Source organism: Lichenostomus cassidix, chromosome 3 (assembly GCF_008360975.1).
Source record: "Lichenostomus cassidix isolate B80296 chromosome 3, HeHo_3.0, whole genome shotgun sequence".
NCBI lineage: Eukaryota > Metazoa > Chordata > Aves > Passeriformes > Meliphagidae > Lichenostomus > Lichenostomus cassidix.
Window position 1 is genome coordinate 28,625,211 of NC_139483.1, and position 18,884 is coordinate 28,644,094.

The 18,884-nt window shown below is 33.5% G+C and overlaps 1 protein-coding gene across 10 annotated transcripts in view; it reads left to right on the forward strand.

Annotated features, from left to right (window-relative positions):
* Positions 1-18,884, forward strand: part of KIF6 (kinesin family member 6) — a 157,510-nt gene that overhangs the window by 14,372 nt on the left and 124,254 nt on the right. For all 10 annotated transcript variants that reach the window (XR_014850759.1, XR_014850760.1, XR_014850761.1 and 7 more), the window contains exons 4-6: positions 1,577-1,724; positions 4,301-4,410; positions 13,464-13,593. Coding sequence is in view for 7 of the 10 variants with exons in the window: in XM_085055068.1 (XP_084911194.1) it covers positions 1,577-1,724; positions 4,301-4,410; positions 13,464-13,593 (388 nt within the window). In the remaining 3 variants the exon portion in view is untranslated. The remainder of the gene's footprint in view (positions 1-1,576; positions 1,725-4,300; positions 4,411-13,463; positions 13,594-18,884) is intronic.

Below are 18,884 nucleotides of genomic sequence, written 5' to 3' on the forward strand. Positions count from 1 at the left end.
TGTATCCTCTTAGTCTTTAGTTATTTGTAGTTTAGGAACTTTTTGATTTCTCTGTGTTTAGTAGCCCTGAAGAAAAAATTTTTTTGTGATTTAGTCCAATCTCTGATGAAGCATGTATGACATTTGAGCTTCCAAAACATGGCATGGCAAAGAGTTGCATAGCTTAACTACTATTTTCTTGAAGAATCATTTCCCCTTGCTAGGTTTGAATCTGCCATTTCTGAAATTCTGTTGATACCCCCTATCTCCTGACAACACATTACTGTCATCAGCATTAAGATATTGTGACAGTGGGCACTAGAAATTCCTAAGATAGATGAATGGGGTGTTTTATCATAATAATTGTTTTGATTTTTAACATCTGGAATCTAATATCTATATATACTCTGTCTTTGCATGTTTTGGAAGCAGATGTTCACTGTAGCTCCTTTCAAGATGTTTCTGGTTTTGTCTGTGACATCCTACTGTAATGGATTAAAATAAGCAATTTGGCAGCTACTCAGGCCTTTAAATAAACTTTAATAAGTTGGAAAATCATTGCATTTCTCGTGGCGCCAGACCAGCAGCTATCTGTATACGTTTCTTTTCCTCTTATGCAAGAGTTTTTTCCCCCTTTTTATTTATTAAAATCATAGCTTATTTATCACTTTTTCAATAAACAAAATGCACAAGAATAATTTTTCTTTCCATTTGGTTTAACAAAGTTAGTATGTCCTTAAGCATAGTAAATCCAATCCAAAATTTAAGATAATTAAACTTATCTACTGTTTGGTGGAAATCAGGTAGAAGTCAATGGTGAGAGTGTGGTGAATTAGAGAAAATTATTTGAACTAGACTTTTATTAGGCACTTCTGCAAATAGAAGTAAGAGGTGTGAAAAAGATGATGAGTTTGAATGCCATTTCATGCTATGTTATTACATAGCTTTTATGGTTGTTCCACAGAAGCTTCTTGTACAGTCATAGTTCTAACAGGAGAGTTTGCTATTATCAATGTGGTTTTGTGTGTTTTTATAGTAAATGAAGATTTTACTATGCTGATTTGAGCACAGGTTCTCCTGCATACCCTTATCCAAGGATAGTCTGATAGTTCAGTATAGTTGTATTCTCAGAATAAAAACTGACCCCTGGTGTAATGGTATCCTTACATGAGTTTTTAACCACAATGTAGCTTTCTCTGTTTGCATTTAATGAAGTCCTCTGTGAAATACATCTAGATTCTTGTAGTGTATCAATGGCATAATTCCTGACATCTACAGTCTTTAAAGAGATTAAATATCATCCTTGCAAAAAATCATCAGCCAAACTAAAAAGTATGAAAAGGTAGAGTAAATGGTAACAAGTATGATCAAATAATAGTGGATTAAGTCAAGGCATCAAGAAATCCTTCAGTTACAGATAGTTTAAATTCTATAGAATCTAGAATACATATCTTAAAGTGTATTCTTGTATTACCGAAGACAGTTGCTATGTAATTTAAAATTACTGTTAATGGTATTTTGGTTCTATACAGAGTTGGTCATGGAAAATATGTTATGCCTTAAATATTAATTATCTTTCTTTTTTTTAATTTTACAGTGTTTTGGCTGGATATAATGGTACTATCTTTGCATATGGTCAGACAGGCAGTGGCAAAACTTTTACCATCACAGGAGGAGCAGAACGTTACAGTGATCGAGGCATCATTCCCAGGACTCTATCTTATATCTATGATCAATTGCAGAAGGTATGGGACATTGTTTTCTGTTTATTTGTAATGTCTGGTTTACAAATACTCAACTATTGCTAAAGGGTTTTTTTAAAATAGTGTTGGAGGAAGCCCTAAAACTAATGCTGCAGAAAATAGCTAACTTGACACAGTACTCACTGTGTGCAAGAATATATTTGCAATTGTTTTGGTTACCTCGTTACCTGGTTTATTGCAGTAGTCTGAAAATAATGGATATCATTGGAGGGGTTTTTGTAGATTTAAAACCCAGGTTATTTTTAGTTTTGGTGCAGGAAGCTTCTCCTTGTGTTATCACTTACATCAGCTCCACTCTGGTTTTGTATTGTATGCATTGCATTTCATTTTGACACTCTATGCAATGAAATGAGCCAATAAGTGAAAGGATATGGCAGAGCAGGCACACTGATTGTTCATTACGTACCTATATTTGTGAGAAATTTCATTTTCTTTTAGTGTCTGAAATACTAACATGAGCGAACACAGTCAATCAGTCTGGTACTTTCATAACTGTAGGAGGCAAAAGTGAAGAGAGGAAGAGAGGAGTCTGGTATAATTTATGTTGTGTCTCTTCATTTACTCCACCAGGCCTATGACTCGTTAAACATTAATCTTCACATTTCAGCAAAGCTATTCAATTAAGCCAATTTAAATAATATTTGACATTAATCTACATAATTCCACTGTACTTTTATACTCTGTCATTCATGCACTACAGAATACCAGTTTGTATTCATCAGGGCATATAAGTCACATTAACATGTTCAGTCTCAGTAAAGGTTAACAACAGTAACTACTTTGGCTCTTTGGAAGTATGGCTTTGTCAGGAAAATGTACACAGCACATTGCAGGTGCACAAAAACTTGTGGAAATGAAAATGGAAATCTCCCCACATGATCATGTTACCTGCATGAGACCTTCTGCTGCACTCACACAATACCCATGGAGGACTTTTGTTGTGGAAAGTGAACAGTTTTATCTTGGAATTGCCAGCAACAAACTGTCAACATACCAACGTTCTTTTCTAATGTTAATTATGTAATGAAAACAAAATATGATGAAAAATAACTAGTATGTTTGTCACCTTCTCAGCACAGAAATAAAAATGTTTCCTTCTTCAGACTGGGTTTTGGATCAAAAGCTATACTTAGTTATGCTTATAGGGCTATTTAAATTTTCCTGCTTCCAAATAATTTTTTCTTTTTTTTTTTTCTTAGTGCATTTTAAGGAATCTCTTCTTGGTGTTTTATCTTTCCTCTTGCATTTCTTTTCACATATTTCCCCTGTTTCATTTCTTTATACCGACCACTGTGATTTGGAAGGTGCTCAGATAGTGGAGAAGAAGCATATGCCTTCTAACTCTTAGTAGGATGAAACAGGAGAAAGTGAAATGAGGGACACAAAATACAAGACTTGTAAAGGTCTTACTTGGACAAAGACAGTATAATTTGAAACCAAGGAAACAAAACTTTTTACCCTAAATGTGAAACAAATCAAGCCTTTTGTTTTTAATGACATCTCCTTTTAATTTAGAAGTTCTCCTATTTCCACAGCATCCTGTTTGAACTATTCCTTACTGCATTTTTTCCATCCATCTGCAGTGTATCTTGTAAATGATGTCCCTTGAAATAGTGAACTGTCATTATCAATAAAAAAAGCCGTGGGAAATGATTATTAAATGAAAATGACAAGTTATACCTCAAAGTATTTTGCAAAACAACAGTAGTGGATTGGATTATTAAATTTCTACTGTCATATGAGTGTTTTCACGGTGGCTTTGTCTGCTGAAGAGGCTGATTACTTTATTCTTTTTTTTTTTAATTTTGGAAATCATAGCCCACTGTTTTGAGGTTTATGTTGTTTGGATTTGGCTTTGGGGCAGGGGAAAATTCTGCCTGCAAAACCCAGTTGTGTTAAATTACTTTTTGGCAGTGTAATATACCAAAAGAATTGTGATTGCAGAGAACAGCTGACATCATATACAGTGCTCTAATGTTATGATGAGGAGAGTGAAAAGCAGTATGTCACTGTTGTTTCTAAATGAAGCAATCTTATTTTTGTTGCTCGTTTTACCTTTTTGTTTGGTTGGCTTTTTAAGCATAGTCTTTCTATCCATAATATGAGGGTTTACCTTTTTATAATAACATTCTTTTTTTGGTGTAGAAGTGAAAAATGTCATATTGCATAGTTCTGGATGCAGGCTCCCATGTTCTAAATATATACAGACGTTTTGAGGTATAAGGAATCAATTAAAAATCCCAGACTAAACTCATGGGCATGGTGGGGTTTCTGGAGAATTTTTTGGTTTAGTGGGTTTTTGGGGGTTTTTTTTGTATGTGTGTGTGTGTCTTTTTTGTTTGGGGGTTTTTGTGATTTTTTCCTTTCTTCTTCTTGTGTCTTTATCCATATGGTAACAGAAAACATGAAAGTATCACAGATTGAAAATGTACACCATACCCAGGACAAGAAAAAGAGACAGAGTGGGAAAGTAACCTAGAAGCCATCGAAATAAATTTGTCATCTGATCTACCTCTGACTTCTCTTTATAGCATTTTTTTTTTTCTTTTCTTATCCAGGACAGCAGTAAAGTATATACAACTCATGTTTCCTACTTAGAAATCTACAATGAATGTGGTTATGATCTGCTGGACCCAAGACATGAGGCCACCAGAATGGAAGATTTGCCGTAAGTAATAAGATTACAGAAAATCATCAAAAACGAGGAATCCTTTTCATATACCTTGTTATATTGTTTGGGGACTTTCTGAAGTTGTGCTACTGATCTCAGTGTTAATTTAATCAGAGTACTTTGTTTTCACAATTTTGTCAACACTGACTAAATTTTCTGTTAATTTGTTTGTATGGAGGCTAGGGAGACTAGATGGGAGTTACTGAACGTGAAAGGATTAAAAGTGTTTGTTGCTATTATGTAGAAAAGATCTCTTGCAGCCACTGAAAAGGAGAAGGTACACTTGTTCTTCTCATGGCAGCCTACTCCTTGGTATGGCATGTATGACTGCGTGTGGCAGAGATATAACAGGTGGTATTTCCTTGCAGCAGTAAAGAAAAAAGCTCCTTGCTTCCATTTGGACCTTTTCCTTCAAGGATAATTATTTTTCTAGTATATGCAATTATGAAATAAGCTAAGTAACAGCTAGAAAATAGGCCAGAAGGTACTGCAGAGAGCAGTATGTTTCCTTCAGAAGGAATGATTTTTATAATTGTTGTCATTGATCAGAGACTAGCACCTACTAATACTTGGAAAATGTTAGTAAACAAAGGTTTGTAGGTCATGAACACCCATGACATTAAAGATTTCTAATTCTTAGGAAATCCAAATCCTCGTCTCCAAGTCTGAAATAATAGTTTATAGTTTGTATTATTCTTTAAATAGCTAAGCAAACTCTAGGTGTGAATAAGTGAGTTGACTGGATTTGCAAATGCCCTGAAATAATGCTGGGCACCATAGATTTTACAACTCAGTGTGATGGTAACAGGCACGTGTAAATAGCAATGAAATCACTGCTGGTACAGGAGCAGGAAACATACTTAAAATTTTCAAAGAGGCAATAACAGAAAATCAGTAGAACTTTATGTTGAAAAACTTACGTTATTCACATACTATTAAACGATTTTATTTATTAAAAAATCTTCCAACATAATATTCTATTGTCTTTAAATGAAGCTTTAGTTTTCCACACAGTACAGGGTATCTGGGACATGTATATACAAACTAATTTTCAAGACTGATCTTTATAAAAAAAGCTAGTCTAGAGATTAGGAAGAGAGCAGACCAATGCAAAGGATGAGACTGGGCTGTGAATTGGTCTCATTATTTCACTTTCTTCACCTGAAAATGGAAATAAAATGTATTGCTTTATGACACATTGGTGCTATAAGGACTGTCTGCATTTACCAGTGTCTTTCATTGCAAAGTTTAGGATCATAATTTAATTTATTACCTGCTTCCTGTGGTACGCAGACAAAAATTTTATTCAGAGGCTAATTTGGATAATAATTTTCTTTTTTGTCCATTTTTTACAGTATATAAAAAATAGTGTTACCCTTTAATTCACCTTATTAAATTTAATGCTATTAAGTTATTCAATTTTATTGCATTATTAATTTCATTTATTAAGGTATTTGAAATATTTTATCTGAACTCGTTCCATTTAACATTGAATGAAATTGAATTTATTCAATACAAATAAATTGCATTTTATTAATTTAATTGCAGCTTTGAAACAGATATTTGGGGGTCATATGCCCTGGAAAATATGTCCCATTTTAAAACTAGGTACTGAATATTTGCTAATAATTGGAGTTTTAAAATCTTCACATTAGTTTATGTATGATGATTCAGTTAAACTAAAGATTAACTCCTTATTGTGTATAAGGTTATTTTAAAATGTAAAAGATGATGGATGGTTTGGTTGTAAATTAGGGATAAAGCATACTGGGATAATCATAATTACCTGTAAACTTACAAAGTGTATACTACTGCAGGATCAGTTTCAGTGAGATAATAATTTTTTCTCTGTGGAGTAGCTAATATTTATCAGTGCTTTAAGGTTTTACTGTACATGAGCATTATTCTTTCCACTACATCATTCATCAATAAAATATGTTCTGTACACTAAAACTACACCTTCATGACTCATATTTAACATGTGTAAAAGTATTTAATTCATAAAATATGTTTTGTTTATTTTTTAATACTGTAGTTTGGGGATTCAAAACTTAAAAATATATAGTGTCATTCTAAGCTAAAAAGGGGGCAAAAATTTCAGGAATGCATACTTCAGTGATTAACTATATTTCAGTTAGTTGATTAATTTTCATATATTATAAAGCAGATGTTGCATATAAGTAAATAGTAATCACATATTTTAAAATTTATCAGGTGTTCATTACTTAATATATATTTAGTTTTTCTGAGAATTTTATATGCTTAAGAGCTCTTGATATTTTAGTGTTATTAAGTAAAATACAAAATAATAACTTTTTCAAGTTTGCTTGAGAGCCTGTATTTAATGATGATATTAAAAAGAGCTAATGTTTTTTGTACTTTAAAGGTGTCATATTATGCATAATTTTATGCATATGCATAAACATCTAAATTTTAAACACTATACAAATCCAAATGAAGGGTATTTACCCAATGTTCTTGGGTAAATATTAGCAGCCAGTGCTGATACTTTCCCAAGTATTTAAGATAGACAGGAAGAGTATTGAAGAAATTAGTAATTTTAGAAGAGTAAGCAAAAAGATTAGTTATCCTTTTGTAGTATGCAGATTGTTCTGGAACTGCATTGTTATCCATATTCCTGCAAAAGAAGGGGATACAGTTTGAATCAAATGTATGTAGCTCTGACCAGCAAACTCTGCAGTATTGGCTTTATGTTACCAGTTCAGTTGAAGGAACAAACAGGGATTGAAGTTGGGTAATGGAAGTCATGAAAGGCTTTTTGATACATTACAAGCTTGTTGATAGTACTTGAGAAATGAAACATTGAAATTGTATTTGATGCTTAAGGCAAAGTGAATACGTTTTTAAAATTGCCCGTTGTATTTAGTCATTACATGATTAGACTTGGAATTTCAGCTCCTGAAGTCAAGAGTTTGTGTGTAGCCATAATTTTTGTATCTGTATACTATGAAATTTTCAGCTTAACAATCCTTACTCATGTCCTTAGAGTCTGCTAGATGGGAAAGGAAGAGGATCTCATAAAAACAATCACTGCTTTTCTGGAAATAAATTCCTGACAAATGCATGAATGTGGTCCATGTATCTGCACACCAATAAGTCTGTCTATATGTACACACATAGAGGTTCATACACAAAATGATGTCATTATTTACATATGCACGCCTATGTAGAGATATGTGTACATATACATATATATGTATACATGTACATATTTATCTATGTATGCATAAATGGGTATCATGTTTCTGATAGGTACAGATATGTCTACAGCAAGTAAGGTCGGTTTTGAAATCTTATTAAACTTATTTTAACAGAAAAAAAATTGGTTTTCTTGATGTTTAGTTGGAATGATATTACATGTAGCCCATAGAAGATGCCATTTGATATACCTTAATGCATCATACAAAATATACTTTAGTTTTCAATTGTAACTTGTTTTATTATACAAATCTGACAGTGTTTTAATTTTGTGACACTGTAGCTGAAATCCAGCCTTTGCAGATGCAAGAAACACTTGAAGAATCTTACTTGCTAGAATGCAAAAATTGAATTAAATATTGACAGTCTAATTTTGTTTGTAGCTATATAGAGTTTCATGTTTATACAAGGAAATTATGATTGTTTTCAAACACATAAAAAGTATAAAATTATTGCTCTGAAATAATACTGGGAGAAGACTATTTAAATACTTAGTGCTGCCTTATGTTTTCGTAAAAGTTTTGCAAGACTGTTCAGATTAGGAATATTTTTCTGAAGCTCTTCATTTCCTGTGCATTTGTGCAAGAGCCTTTTATCTCCAGCAGGTTCTCTGTTGTATTGTATTTGTAATTTATATAACCCAGTGTTACTGAATCTAACCAATTTCACTTTAGTTACAACCTACCAGTAAAAACTCTTCCTAACTTCTTATTTGTTAAGAAGTAAGAAACTTTTTTGGCACCAAATATAACACGAAAGGAAGGACTGAGGTTATAGAACCATTGAGTCATAGATAACAAAGAAGTTACTACTTTACCTGTCGTATGGCATATGACCCTCTTGCATGTAAAGGCAAACTAAAAGTGCTGTTTTTCCTTAGAATAACAGTCCAAACTGCAGTATTTGAGGAGCTTCTTCTCAGGGAGCTCAGACAGCCATTACTCAGGAGTGATGGAACCAGGGGAAAACAAAATCTAAACTTCAAGTCAGCATAAGTGATTCCCTATTTTTGTGTGAAGATTTTTTTAAAGTCCTCTGAGAGGGAAATGTCTAAGTTTTAGTATGATGCTGGCTGATTTTAAGAAAACTACAATTAAAGTTGAGAGCCAATTAACTTCAAACATCAACTGGGATGCCTATATCAATATATATTAGTAACATACAGAACTGTTATGTTCCATAGGGTCAGTGTAAAATATTTTCACTTTAAAACGTGTAACTGGATATTGATGAACTCAAATGAGTTTATACTCTTCTGTTTCTCTACTGCCCTCCAAGGGCTTTGAGAGTTATCAGATTGCTGACATGGAAGACTAAAACAACTAGTAAAATAATTCCTGTGTTACTTGACAAAGAAGGATAAAAATAAGAAAGGCTAAAGGAATAATTTTCAATATACAGGAAATATATTTTATTCAGTCTGGGTTTTTTTGATGCAAATAAACCTGATGCTCCTGTCCAGGCTCAAGAAGATTAATGTCAGCCCCTTTCAATGGCTGTACAAACTATGTAATCTGGAAACTGACCACCATCCATAAACCTTCAAGATTTATATTTTCAGTGTTCTGAGAATTACCAGTATTTTAACATTTCTAAGGCTAATATTAGTATCATTTCACTTTTTTAATATTAAATATGTTATTTTAAAATTAAATTTAATTTAAAAGAATATTCATTGTGTTACTACTGAATACCAAAGGTTAGAATACAAAGTTCTATAGGGTTATGCTTTTCTTTTCATTAATGAGGAGACAGCTAAAAACTGTTCTGAATAATTTCTTCTAAGATTGATTTTTTTCATTACAGTTCAGACAAATTTCACTTTAAATTTGTATACAGTGTACAGTAACTCCAGCATATATAATATATTGGTTATTCACATCCACATTTTACATTGATTTGTTTCCTGAAAAAGAGTAGAAAGTCAGTGAGGCTTTTCTAAGGTAATTTTTCTACAGACATTTGATGAGTGAATGTCAAAGTTTATTTGACAAATATCTTTTTGAGAGTGAGGTTATTGAAGTTGCATGCAAATTCTAACAGATATTGTAAGTTTTGTTCTTACGTGAACCACCAATCTCATTGTTTCAGTTTTGATTCCTTGTTGCAATGTCAGGGTGGAGGGGAGAGAGAGACAGTGCACAGCTTTTTTCCAGATCTCAGTGAGAAAGGCCTAGCAACAAATAGCTTAATAGGATAACCACTTTAGTAAGACAGAATAAGAGGAGGAAGATAGGTGGCAAGTGACTCTTGCATCCCATCAGATGCTGGGTGCCCTGCATTCATGCAGCATTGGACAGAGCCTGAATGGATTTCTCATGGCACACTGCTCAGAGTAGTACAGCTCCTGGCCATGGAGAGAAAGTCTCCCTTTTGGTCTTTTGAGCCTTTGTATTCCCTTACAAGAAAACAGCTTCATTCTAGAAGGTGTTCTCATGACAACTTAGTGAATTTCTCCTACAGCCAAGGGATCTGTGCAGCACGACACTGGCCTGAATGCCCCCCTGTGTGTGCAGCACATGACAGGCTATGCCTGCTCAGGTTCACTCTTACATGAATCATTAACTCCTAAATGTGTAACAGTCTCACAGTCATGTCCATAACATCCAGAACAGCCAAAATGTGTTTTTGTTGTCTTAAAACAGAAACCATTGGAGACAGTGGTAAGGATTTCCTATCACAATATGATGTGTAAAGCAAACAGGCTGCATAAGTACTTACTCATCTCATAGTTCTGCCATGTCTCATAAGGAGATTATGCTCTAGGTCTCTACTTGTATGGAAAGTCAAATCTATCTGTATTGAAAGTTGTGCTGGTAGCTGAATAATTTTGTAACCTTACCTCCTGAATAAGTGTTGACTTTGTCTTCTGTTGTGGCATTCAGGAAGTTGTACTTCTGAAAGATCATTTTTTGGGGATGATGCACAAGATGATTATCCTGATCATTCTTAAAACATAAAGTTCCTTGCAATTTTACAAAGTTTTACCTATACTTATCCATTAATTTATTCTGTTCTTCTGTACAGACTCCAAGATGCATACTTTCTGCTTTTCTCTGTAATCATTTCCCTAAATTTATTATTGGCTGTATAGTCCCCTCACTATGAAGTAATCTCACTATATTCTGATCATGTATTGTCATAGAAGTTGTGTATCCTCACATGTTATTTGTATGCATCATTATGGTTAATTTTTAAGTGTTTATAAAGTTTTTGAGAATATTTTAGATATTTTCAATTCTAAAACCTAGAGGCAGTTATAATAATAGAAAACTTGATTTTTAAATTGTCATTTGTTTTTCAAAATATGTTAAGGGTTTTTTTATTATTTATAGTACACAACTTAATAAGATGGTACTAATTAATCAAAGGAAGCTTTAAGGTCATTGTTTGCCTGTAACAAGAATTTAATAAATGAAAGCATTCAGTGTGCAGGGCTCTCTAGCATTGGCAGCTCAGTTGATGCAGGAAAGGGCACAAATTAATAACAGTATAAAAAAGCTGGATCCCATCCTAAAGATTTCCTTGTCATCTACTAATTTCATCAGTTAAGCCAAATGGAAAAGAGTCTTTGTTTATAAAGAGCACAAAACCTTGTCTCTACTTTCTTTAAGACATTATGGACAAATTAAGAGTTTTTCCACTACAAGATCCAAAATAAGGCTATGAAGTTTAAAGATTTCACTAATGTAGAGAATGCTCCCTCAAAATTATTACCATATTATACATTATGTTTACAGCACTGTAAAATATATAAGTTTGCTGTCATTTTGGAACATACCCTTCTGAAGAAGTCTTGGTAGATGCCTCTCTAGATATGCAAATTTACACTTCCATTTGGAAATCGTCTGAGTAGTTACAAGGTCATTGTATAGGAATCTGTTGCTGTTTGGTGATGTCCCCACTGTTTCCTTTCTAATATTATAATCCTCCAGAGTTTTTAATCCAAATTAATCTCTTAATTTTCTGTAAATTATTTATAATCACTGATCGAAGTGTAGACTGAAAAGTTCCTTAAAAGTTTAAGTACTATGCCAAATGTGCATAATAAAACACTATTGTTTTCCTAAATTATAAAAATAGATAGATGATGCTTACCATGCAATTTCAAAATATTAAAATTGGTCAGAGCATCATACTGTAGTCACAGCCATTCTGGGCTTCAGTGTGTGATGCACAAACAGATGGAATTGCACACAGAATACAAGTTTGCATTATCAAAACTTTTATGTGCAAGAGCAGAATTATACTCTTGTGTTTCTGCTTTTAATGGAGAAGCTGAGTTTTGTGATTATATTAGAAATGTCTTACACCACTACCCAAAAATAAGGCTAGTGGTGTGAGACAATTATACTTGGAAAAGCAATTGTTGTGACTGTTAAAGAAGCTTTGTGTGTATTTTTACGTGCATTTTGCCTTGAAAATAGGGAGTATATTGCAATGTGTTAAAATTATTTCTCTATATCCATTTGAATGTTTTGACCATCAGACTGTGAACTACTCCCACAAGACTCTAAGAGTACTTGAAGAGTAATGCTGTGGAATGCTGCTTTGATGCTTGATTTGATTCTCTCAGTTTTGGGGGGGAAACAAAAAGACAAGCAAGGCAGAAAAAAACCCAATCTCTCTTGTTTTGAAGCAACTTGAAGTAATTAACATGCAAGAACTATCTACTGATGAAAACTCAAGCCCCATACTCCCTCTTGTGGTTTATCCTGAAGAGCATGAAAAAATATTTCTATACATACATGTATACATATAGGGGTACATGTATAAATAGAAAATATTTATATTTACACAGAAAATAAAGATTTGGTAAAAAAAAAAAAAGTTCAAATTTTTCAGAAGTTCTAGTTTGCTTGTTTTAAATTGTATCAGAACATATGATTCACCCTGAAGGACATGTTAATCATCGTCAGATTTAGTGTACTTCCGTTTTAACAGATTCTTCTCTCTGGGAGTTTTCCAAATCCAGTGAGGCAACTACTTGACCTTCATGTTGGATAGTAAAGAATGTCCCAACTGTGGAGACCCTAATGGCTACTCAGTAATGCCAATAAAGTTAACTCTCAGTAGCCATTTCGAAAGAAAAAAATTCTTACGTTAAAGGACTATTTAAAGAAGTGAAAAGGGTTTTCACTTATATTTAGCAGCTCTTCCTTAGTTTTTGCCATACCCTTGTGACTTGCATCCAATTCCTTTCTTGGAAATTTAAGTCTTGTAGAAGTGTAACTAAGAGCATTTCTAACAGTGGAAATAAATAAAATCATTCTGTTTGCTTACTTTTAATTTAAGAAAGGGATAATTTACTGTTGTAGTTACTACCATTTAAGAAGAATGAAAAGAGAAATAATCTTGACAAATGCAAAGTTATTAGAAACATGTTGATTACAGATGTGTTGATTCTGAAATATTCCATGCCTGTTTGTACATGAAAATTATGGTATGCTGCATGTACCATCTCTATTTGGTAATAGCAAACAAACCCCTACATATTATTTGTTTGTGATGATTCATCTAACCTCTTGCTCTTGAATTTTTATGATATCTCAGTAAATAAAAATCCCAAAGCTTTCTCTAGTACTTACAGTTTTCATATATTCCTTTTCTAGGTGAAGTTTTATAATAAAGGAATAAAAAAGAGGTGACAGAGTAAAAAAAGAAATCAATACTTCCTTTATGTGTATCGTTTATTTTTCATATCTTTAGTTCTTTCATTTTGATTGCTTTTGGTTTTTGATTTCACCTTTTTGGTGCAATCACAATGAAAGTGTGAAACAAACATTGCATTAGAACTCTAGTTTTCATTGTTGTTTTTATTTTCCATATAGAAAAGTGACAATAATGGAAGACTCTGATCAAAACATTCATCTGAAAAACTTGTCTCTTCAGCAAGCAACCAGTGAAGAGGAAGCCTTAAACCTACTCTTCTTGGGGGACACCAACAGAATGATTGCTGAGGTGAGATTTGCTGCTCCAAATCTTTCTTAACACCCCTAGAGTTAAAATGGTCATAAACCTCTCCTCTCCTCTTTCAAGTAAGATTTATATTTTGGAAGTCCTTGGAGATAAATTAGTATCCTATTTTTCAGTATATTTCCACAGTGAAATTAAATCAGCATTTCTCTGATGATAGTTTTCCATAGTGGATCTGATTGATGATTCTTCATGTCATAACTTACTGAAATTCAAATAAGTAGAATACAAAAATTCTTGTAAACTGTAGACTGACTTTTAAGTGTGACATGTATCAACATACATAGACATGTAAAGATTAGAAAGCATAGCCTTACAAAGCATTGTCAAACATTTCCACTAGAGTTTCTTCCCTGGAAGTGTTAAACACTAGGCTGGATGGGGCCCTGAGCAACTTGTTCTAGTGGAAGGTGTCTCTGACCATGGAGTGTGAGGGGGTTGGGGGGTTGGAATGAGATGATCTTTATGGTCCCTTCCACCTCAGACAATTCTATGATCCTATGATTAAACACTAAACTACCTTTGAAGTACTTAATGTAAGTACCCGTCTTTTTTCCCTTCGCATTGCATAAATATGTGGTGTTATGTGTAAAAACACAAAACAAAAAAAAAAAACCAAACCAGCCCCAAACCAAACAAATAAACAAGCAAACCCACCAAAACCCAAAAACCCAAATGGTAGTTCAACGGAAATTCAAAATTAAAATGTGCCAATATTTCAACACAAGGGTGTTTTTACTGATTCTAAAAATTCAAATGAAATGTTTCCATATCCAAAATCTGTAAGATTCTTCTTTTCCTTCACACTTGGCTGTGGAATGTAAATATAAAAAGTGTGTTGTATATGTGAGCACTCTCAATATGTCTTTAATAGAATAGAGTTCATTTTCTTTTAGAACTTTGTGGGTTTTCGTCCTCTGTATCTCCAAAAGGATATATCATAAATCTTTGACAAGACACTTTGAGTATAGGAATAGTTAGTTTTGTGTTCGTAATGGATAACTCCATACACCTGGACACGGGGAAAAGCATTTAATTACAAAATGTAAATAGGCAGTAAAAATATTTTTTCTCCCTCTCTCAAGAAAGTCTATTTCAACAGTTCCATTTTAAGAGATAGGAATACATTAAGGCAAGAGATAATCAACATAAGGGGTGCTGATAAACATGAGTCAAGGAACTGCTTCATGATACTGAAATAGAAAAATTAATACAGTGTAGAGGAGAGGAACTTGACAAAGTGTGACAGAGAAGACGAGGGTTAATCTAGAGATCTGAGAAAGAAGACTTGTGACATAAAACATAACTTCTCCATATTTTTAAATCTTGAGTTATGATAATACTTTCTGACCTCTGAAGATTAGGACCCTCTTAAAAAAAATTTAAAGAAAAAGACACAAGATTAATAAATGTAAATAGAAAAGGAAGTAAAATAAATGCTTGATTCATCTTTTTTAATGATGAGGACTTTGGAAGAGGAAAAACTCAGAGGACTGTCATAGATTACATATGAGACCTGTAGCCTCTAAAATTGCAATCCAATGGTTTACCCTTGGCTAGCCCTTCTTTGAAGAGTTGACTATTTTGAAAACAAAAATGACAATTTAATTTCTGCATTGCCTATGCTAGTGCAGCCTAACTTGTGATTTGAGGGCTGCATTTTTCCCTCACCACTGATTGTGCTAAAAGAAAGTCATCATCATATTTAAAGTACTCTATAGGCAACATTCATTCATTCAGAACCTAAGGGAACTCTTATAACCAAATGCTTCTTTCCCACACATAACTATATAGCACAAGAGAAGGAAAGAAAAGGAAACTAATCTAATTTGTGCAGGATTGCTTTATTAGACAATGTAGGACTGGTCCTTTACTCCAGTTTTGATGTGTACTATAAGTTGTGGAAATGGTAAGATGGGAGACATTTGTGTACAGACAGATCGTAATGTAAAAATCCAAATGGGATTTTTTTGTCTCATATTGTGTCAGAGAGAAATAGGCAGAGGTCAAAACCAAAAGATTGATTCTTTTATTGGAAGCTCTGCTGAATGTAAGGGCTATATTTTCAGTTGTTTTGTCAGTAAAGCAGTTTCTTGTTACATTTGAATGAATAAGAATCTGCAGCAGCAGGTTACAGAATCTGAACTCTTTTTTTATATTTTCGTGTGTTAAGACAGCTTTATGATTTTGGTATCTGAAATGCATGCTGAGGATTTCAAAATCTGATTTGCAGTATAAAGAGTTGTTAACTGCAACATCTAAAAAAGCTCCTGTATGGAAATAAGTGTTTGGCCATTTAGGTAATGTTCACAAAACATTTTATTTTGGTATACCATTAATATGTCTTCAGCTGAAGTTGTCTTTTCTAAGTGTCTGTGATGGGACTCTCATATGACCTCTGTCTTTTGAAATAAAATGCCTAAACCTCTGTGGTTTTGAGAATTCTTAGTGTTCTGTAGTATTTCTCTTAAAGTAGCAGAGTAAGGTAACCTCCCAAGGGCATGCATCAATTTGAAAACTGTAAAATCTTTATCTGAGTTTATCTGTCTGAGCACTGCAGTTGCATGTACAGTTGGAATTTATTTTTCATCAATAATGACACAGTACATAGTTTGAAGGAGGAAGGAGATGTTTTAATGCATGCTTTTATACCTGCAGTACTCCATTTTTTAAATTTGGGAGATAGTGCATACTACACGGTATTTGTTCCATCATTTAGAATGTTTGAAGTACACTTGGGACAATAGTAAGTTTTTGGCAATATTTAAATATGTTTATTTGAAGAAAGAGTGAGACTTAAGGGTTTAAGGATAGTTGTGGGGACTGACTTGTGACCCCTGAATCAACTCATTCTATTTGTATTCATTGTACTTTAGTATTCTCTTCAATATATTTGGAAAGTCACTGGTAGTGCTTGACCGCATTCTTTATTGGATAAAATAGGAAAAATAAGATTTGAGTGTGTGAATGTATGAAATTAAGTGTCACTTTTGACAAAAATGCATGGTATCTGTGTTAGCGCTGCATTCCAGAATAAATTACAACTTTCTGCTTTCTTAGGTTTCTCATTGGTGCCAATTGTTAATTTATTTCCACTCTGACAAACCTGTTGTATTATTAGCACTGAATGGAATCGTCATTTCATCACAGGTGCTTTCATTTCCATGTGTGGTAAAAAAATGACTGGTCATACATACTACTTTGAATAGTCCTTAAAATGCTTTGGGATTTATATGGATAAAAAGCACTATATAACATAAGGTTTAATAATACCCTCATCAGGGAGTATTAGTTACTTTAAAAGTTACCTGAGTTTAAGTTACCATGGTCTAACTGTGGAACGGTACTTACAGTGAATACGGAAAGATAAAATATTGCTTTCCGGTCGTGATTGCACCATTTCTGATCCTTATATTTTCATCACAACAATTTTTCAATTTCAACTATGTCAACTGTTGACAGCTGAAGAGCCACTTCACCTGTACCATTTTACTTAGAAAGGAAACTAAAGACGTGAAGGTCTCTCTCGTCTACCAGGTATAAAGACAAGGCACTGCCTATTCTTCAATTTACACGCTCTTCCTTATAGCACAGTTCTGTTGAGACAGGTGGAGTTTATATTCGTTAGGCAGAGATATCGTCTGAACTGTGAAATGACTGTATCTGTCAGAACATCTTCCTACAGGTATCCCTCTGATTGTGGCATGACTTTGGACAAAATTGATTTGATATCAGTCTTGGATGCTATCAGTATCCCTTGCTCTGCTTTGAAAAGTTCAAAAGCAAAAAAAAACCTTAAGAAGAAAAAGAAGTAGTCCTTAAAAGAAAATGTTGTACCTTTTCACTGAGATGTTTTCTCAAAAAAATGTGAACACTCAGAATCAGCCTTTCTTTATGCATTGGCTAGTCACTAATTCACTCATATGGGAAAATCACATTCTGCTGCTGTCTAAATATTTTGCTTCAAGGAAGAAAAGATTCCACTGGAATGGTACAAATTGCCAAGTGGAGATGTTTTGCAATATGGGCTGAACTGCATTTATCACCTGCAAAGTGGTTTTGTCCCAGCAGTCCTGAATGCTTTCATGTATTTTCTCTCTCAGAATGTTTTGGCAGCCATAATCAACACATTATTCTTCCAGATAGTAGCAGCTTCTGTTAGTCTAGTGGTTATTTTCAAACAGCTTTTCATATGTCTTTGTCCTCTTTAAGAAACTTTCTCTTTCTTCAGTCCTCAGTTATTAAGAATTCTGTTTCAATCAGTAGCATCCATTTCTGGCTATTCTTAGTGAAAACATTTATAATAGCAGCTGCAACAAATACAGGGTTTGGGAAATACATAAATTTCTGTATAGGAAGAACTCCTGCAGTGTTTTGCTGACTTAAGATAGGTAAACATCAGATTAAGATGGACAATGTAGGTTCCAGCAAGTTTTTGGATGTTTCTTGACTTTATATTCCTTGACAGAAACATCCAACTCAGATGCTTCTTGCAGTATAACTGTGCTGTAAATTCTCATTTAGGTAGAAACTGCCTTCTTGTGACCATTGTATAAGTTGATGTAGTAGTTAAAGTCACAAAGCTTCTATACAATTTATTTAATTTCAGCAAACACAGGTATATTCTGGTCCTGGAAAAAAACAAAGCTGTCTTGTATGGCTTGAGATACACCTTGTACATGTTTTCCATGATCAAATGAAACACTGGTGCTTTACCAAGTCACAATCTTAAATGTTACTGGATTTGTCTTTTACTGTACCACAAATGGGCAGCAACAGATGACCTGGCATTAATTCCCTTGTAGTGTTCATATGATATCACAAAGCATCTGAAGTCTGCTTATGTGGTTTATGATGTCACAGAATTCCTGGAAAAAATTATTTCTTTGTAAGCAACTGCAGCTCATCAGTTGTTCTATATATAACTCTCACAATAGCAACCATCTGCTGAGAACCAGGCCACTCCCCTCTTTCTTTTTTTTTCCTTCATCACATCAAATTAGTGTGAGGATGATTTCATATACATATGGTTTGAATACTGCTAACAAAGCCAGAATGAACTCTGAAAACCACTAAAGGAACATTTTAGTAGGCTCTGAGACACTGTCCAGAAAATTTTATTTGTTTGTTTTCTGTTTTCAAATTTTCTAAACACATGAATGGTGATACTCAGAAGTTGCACATATAAGATAGCAAATAACAGAACTAAAAAAAAGCTTTTTTTTTGGACTGAAGTTGCTGACAAGTTGTCATTTCTGTTGCGTGCTTTGCATCTA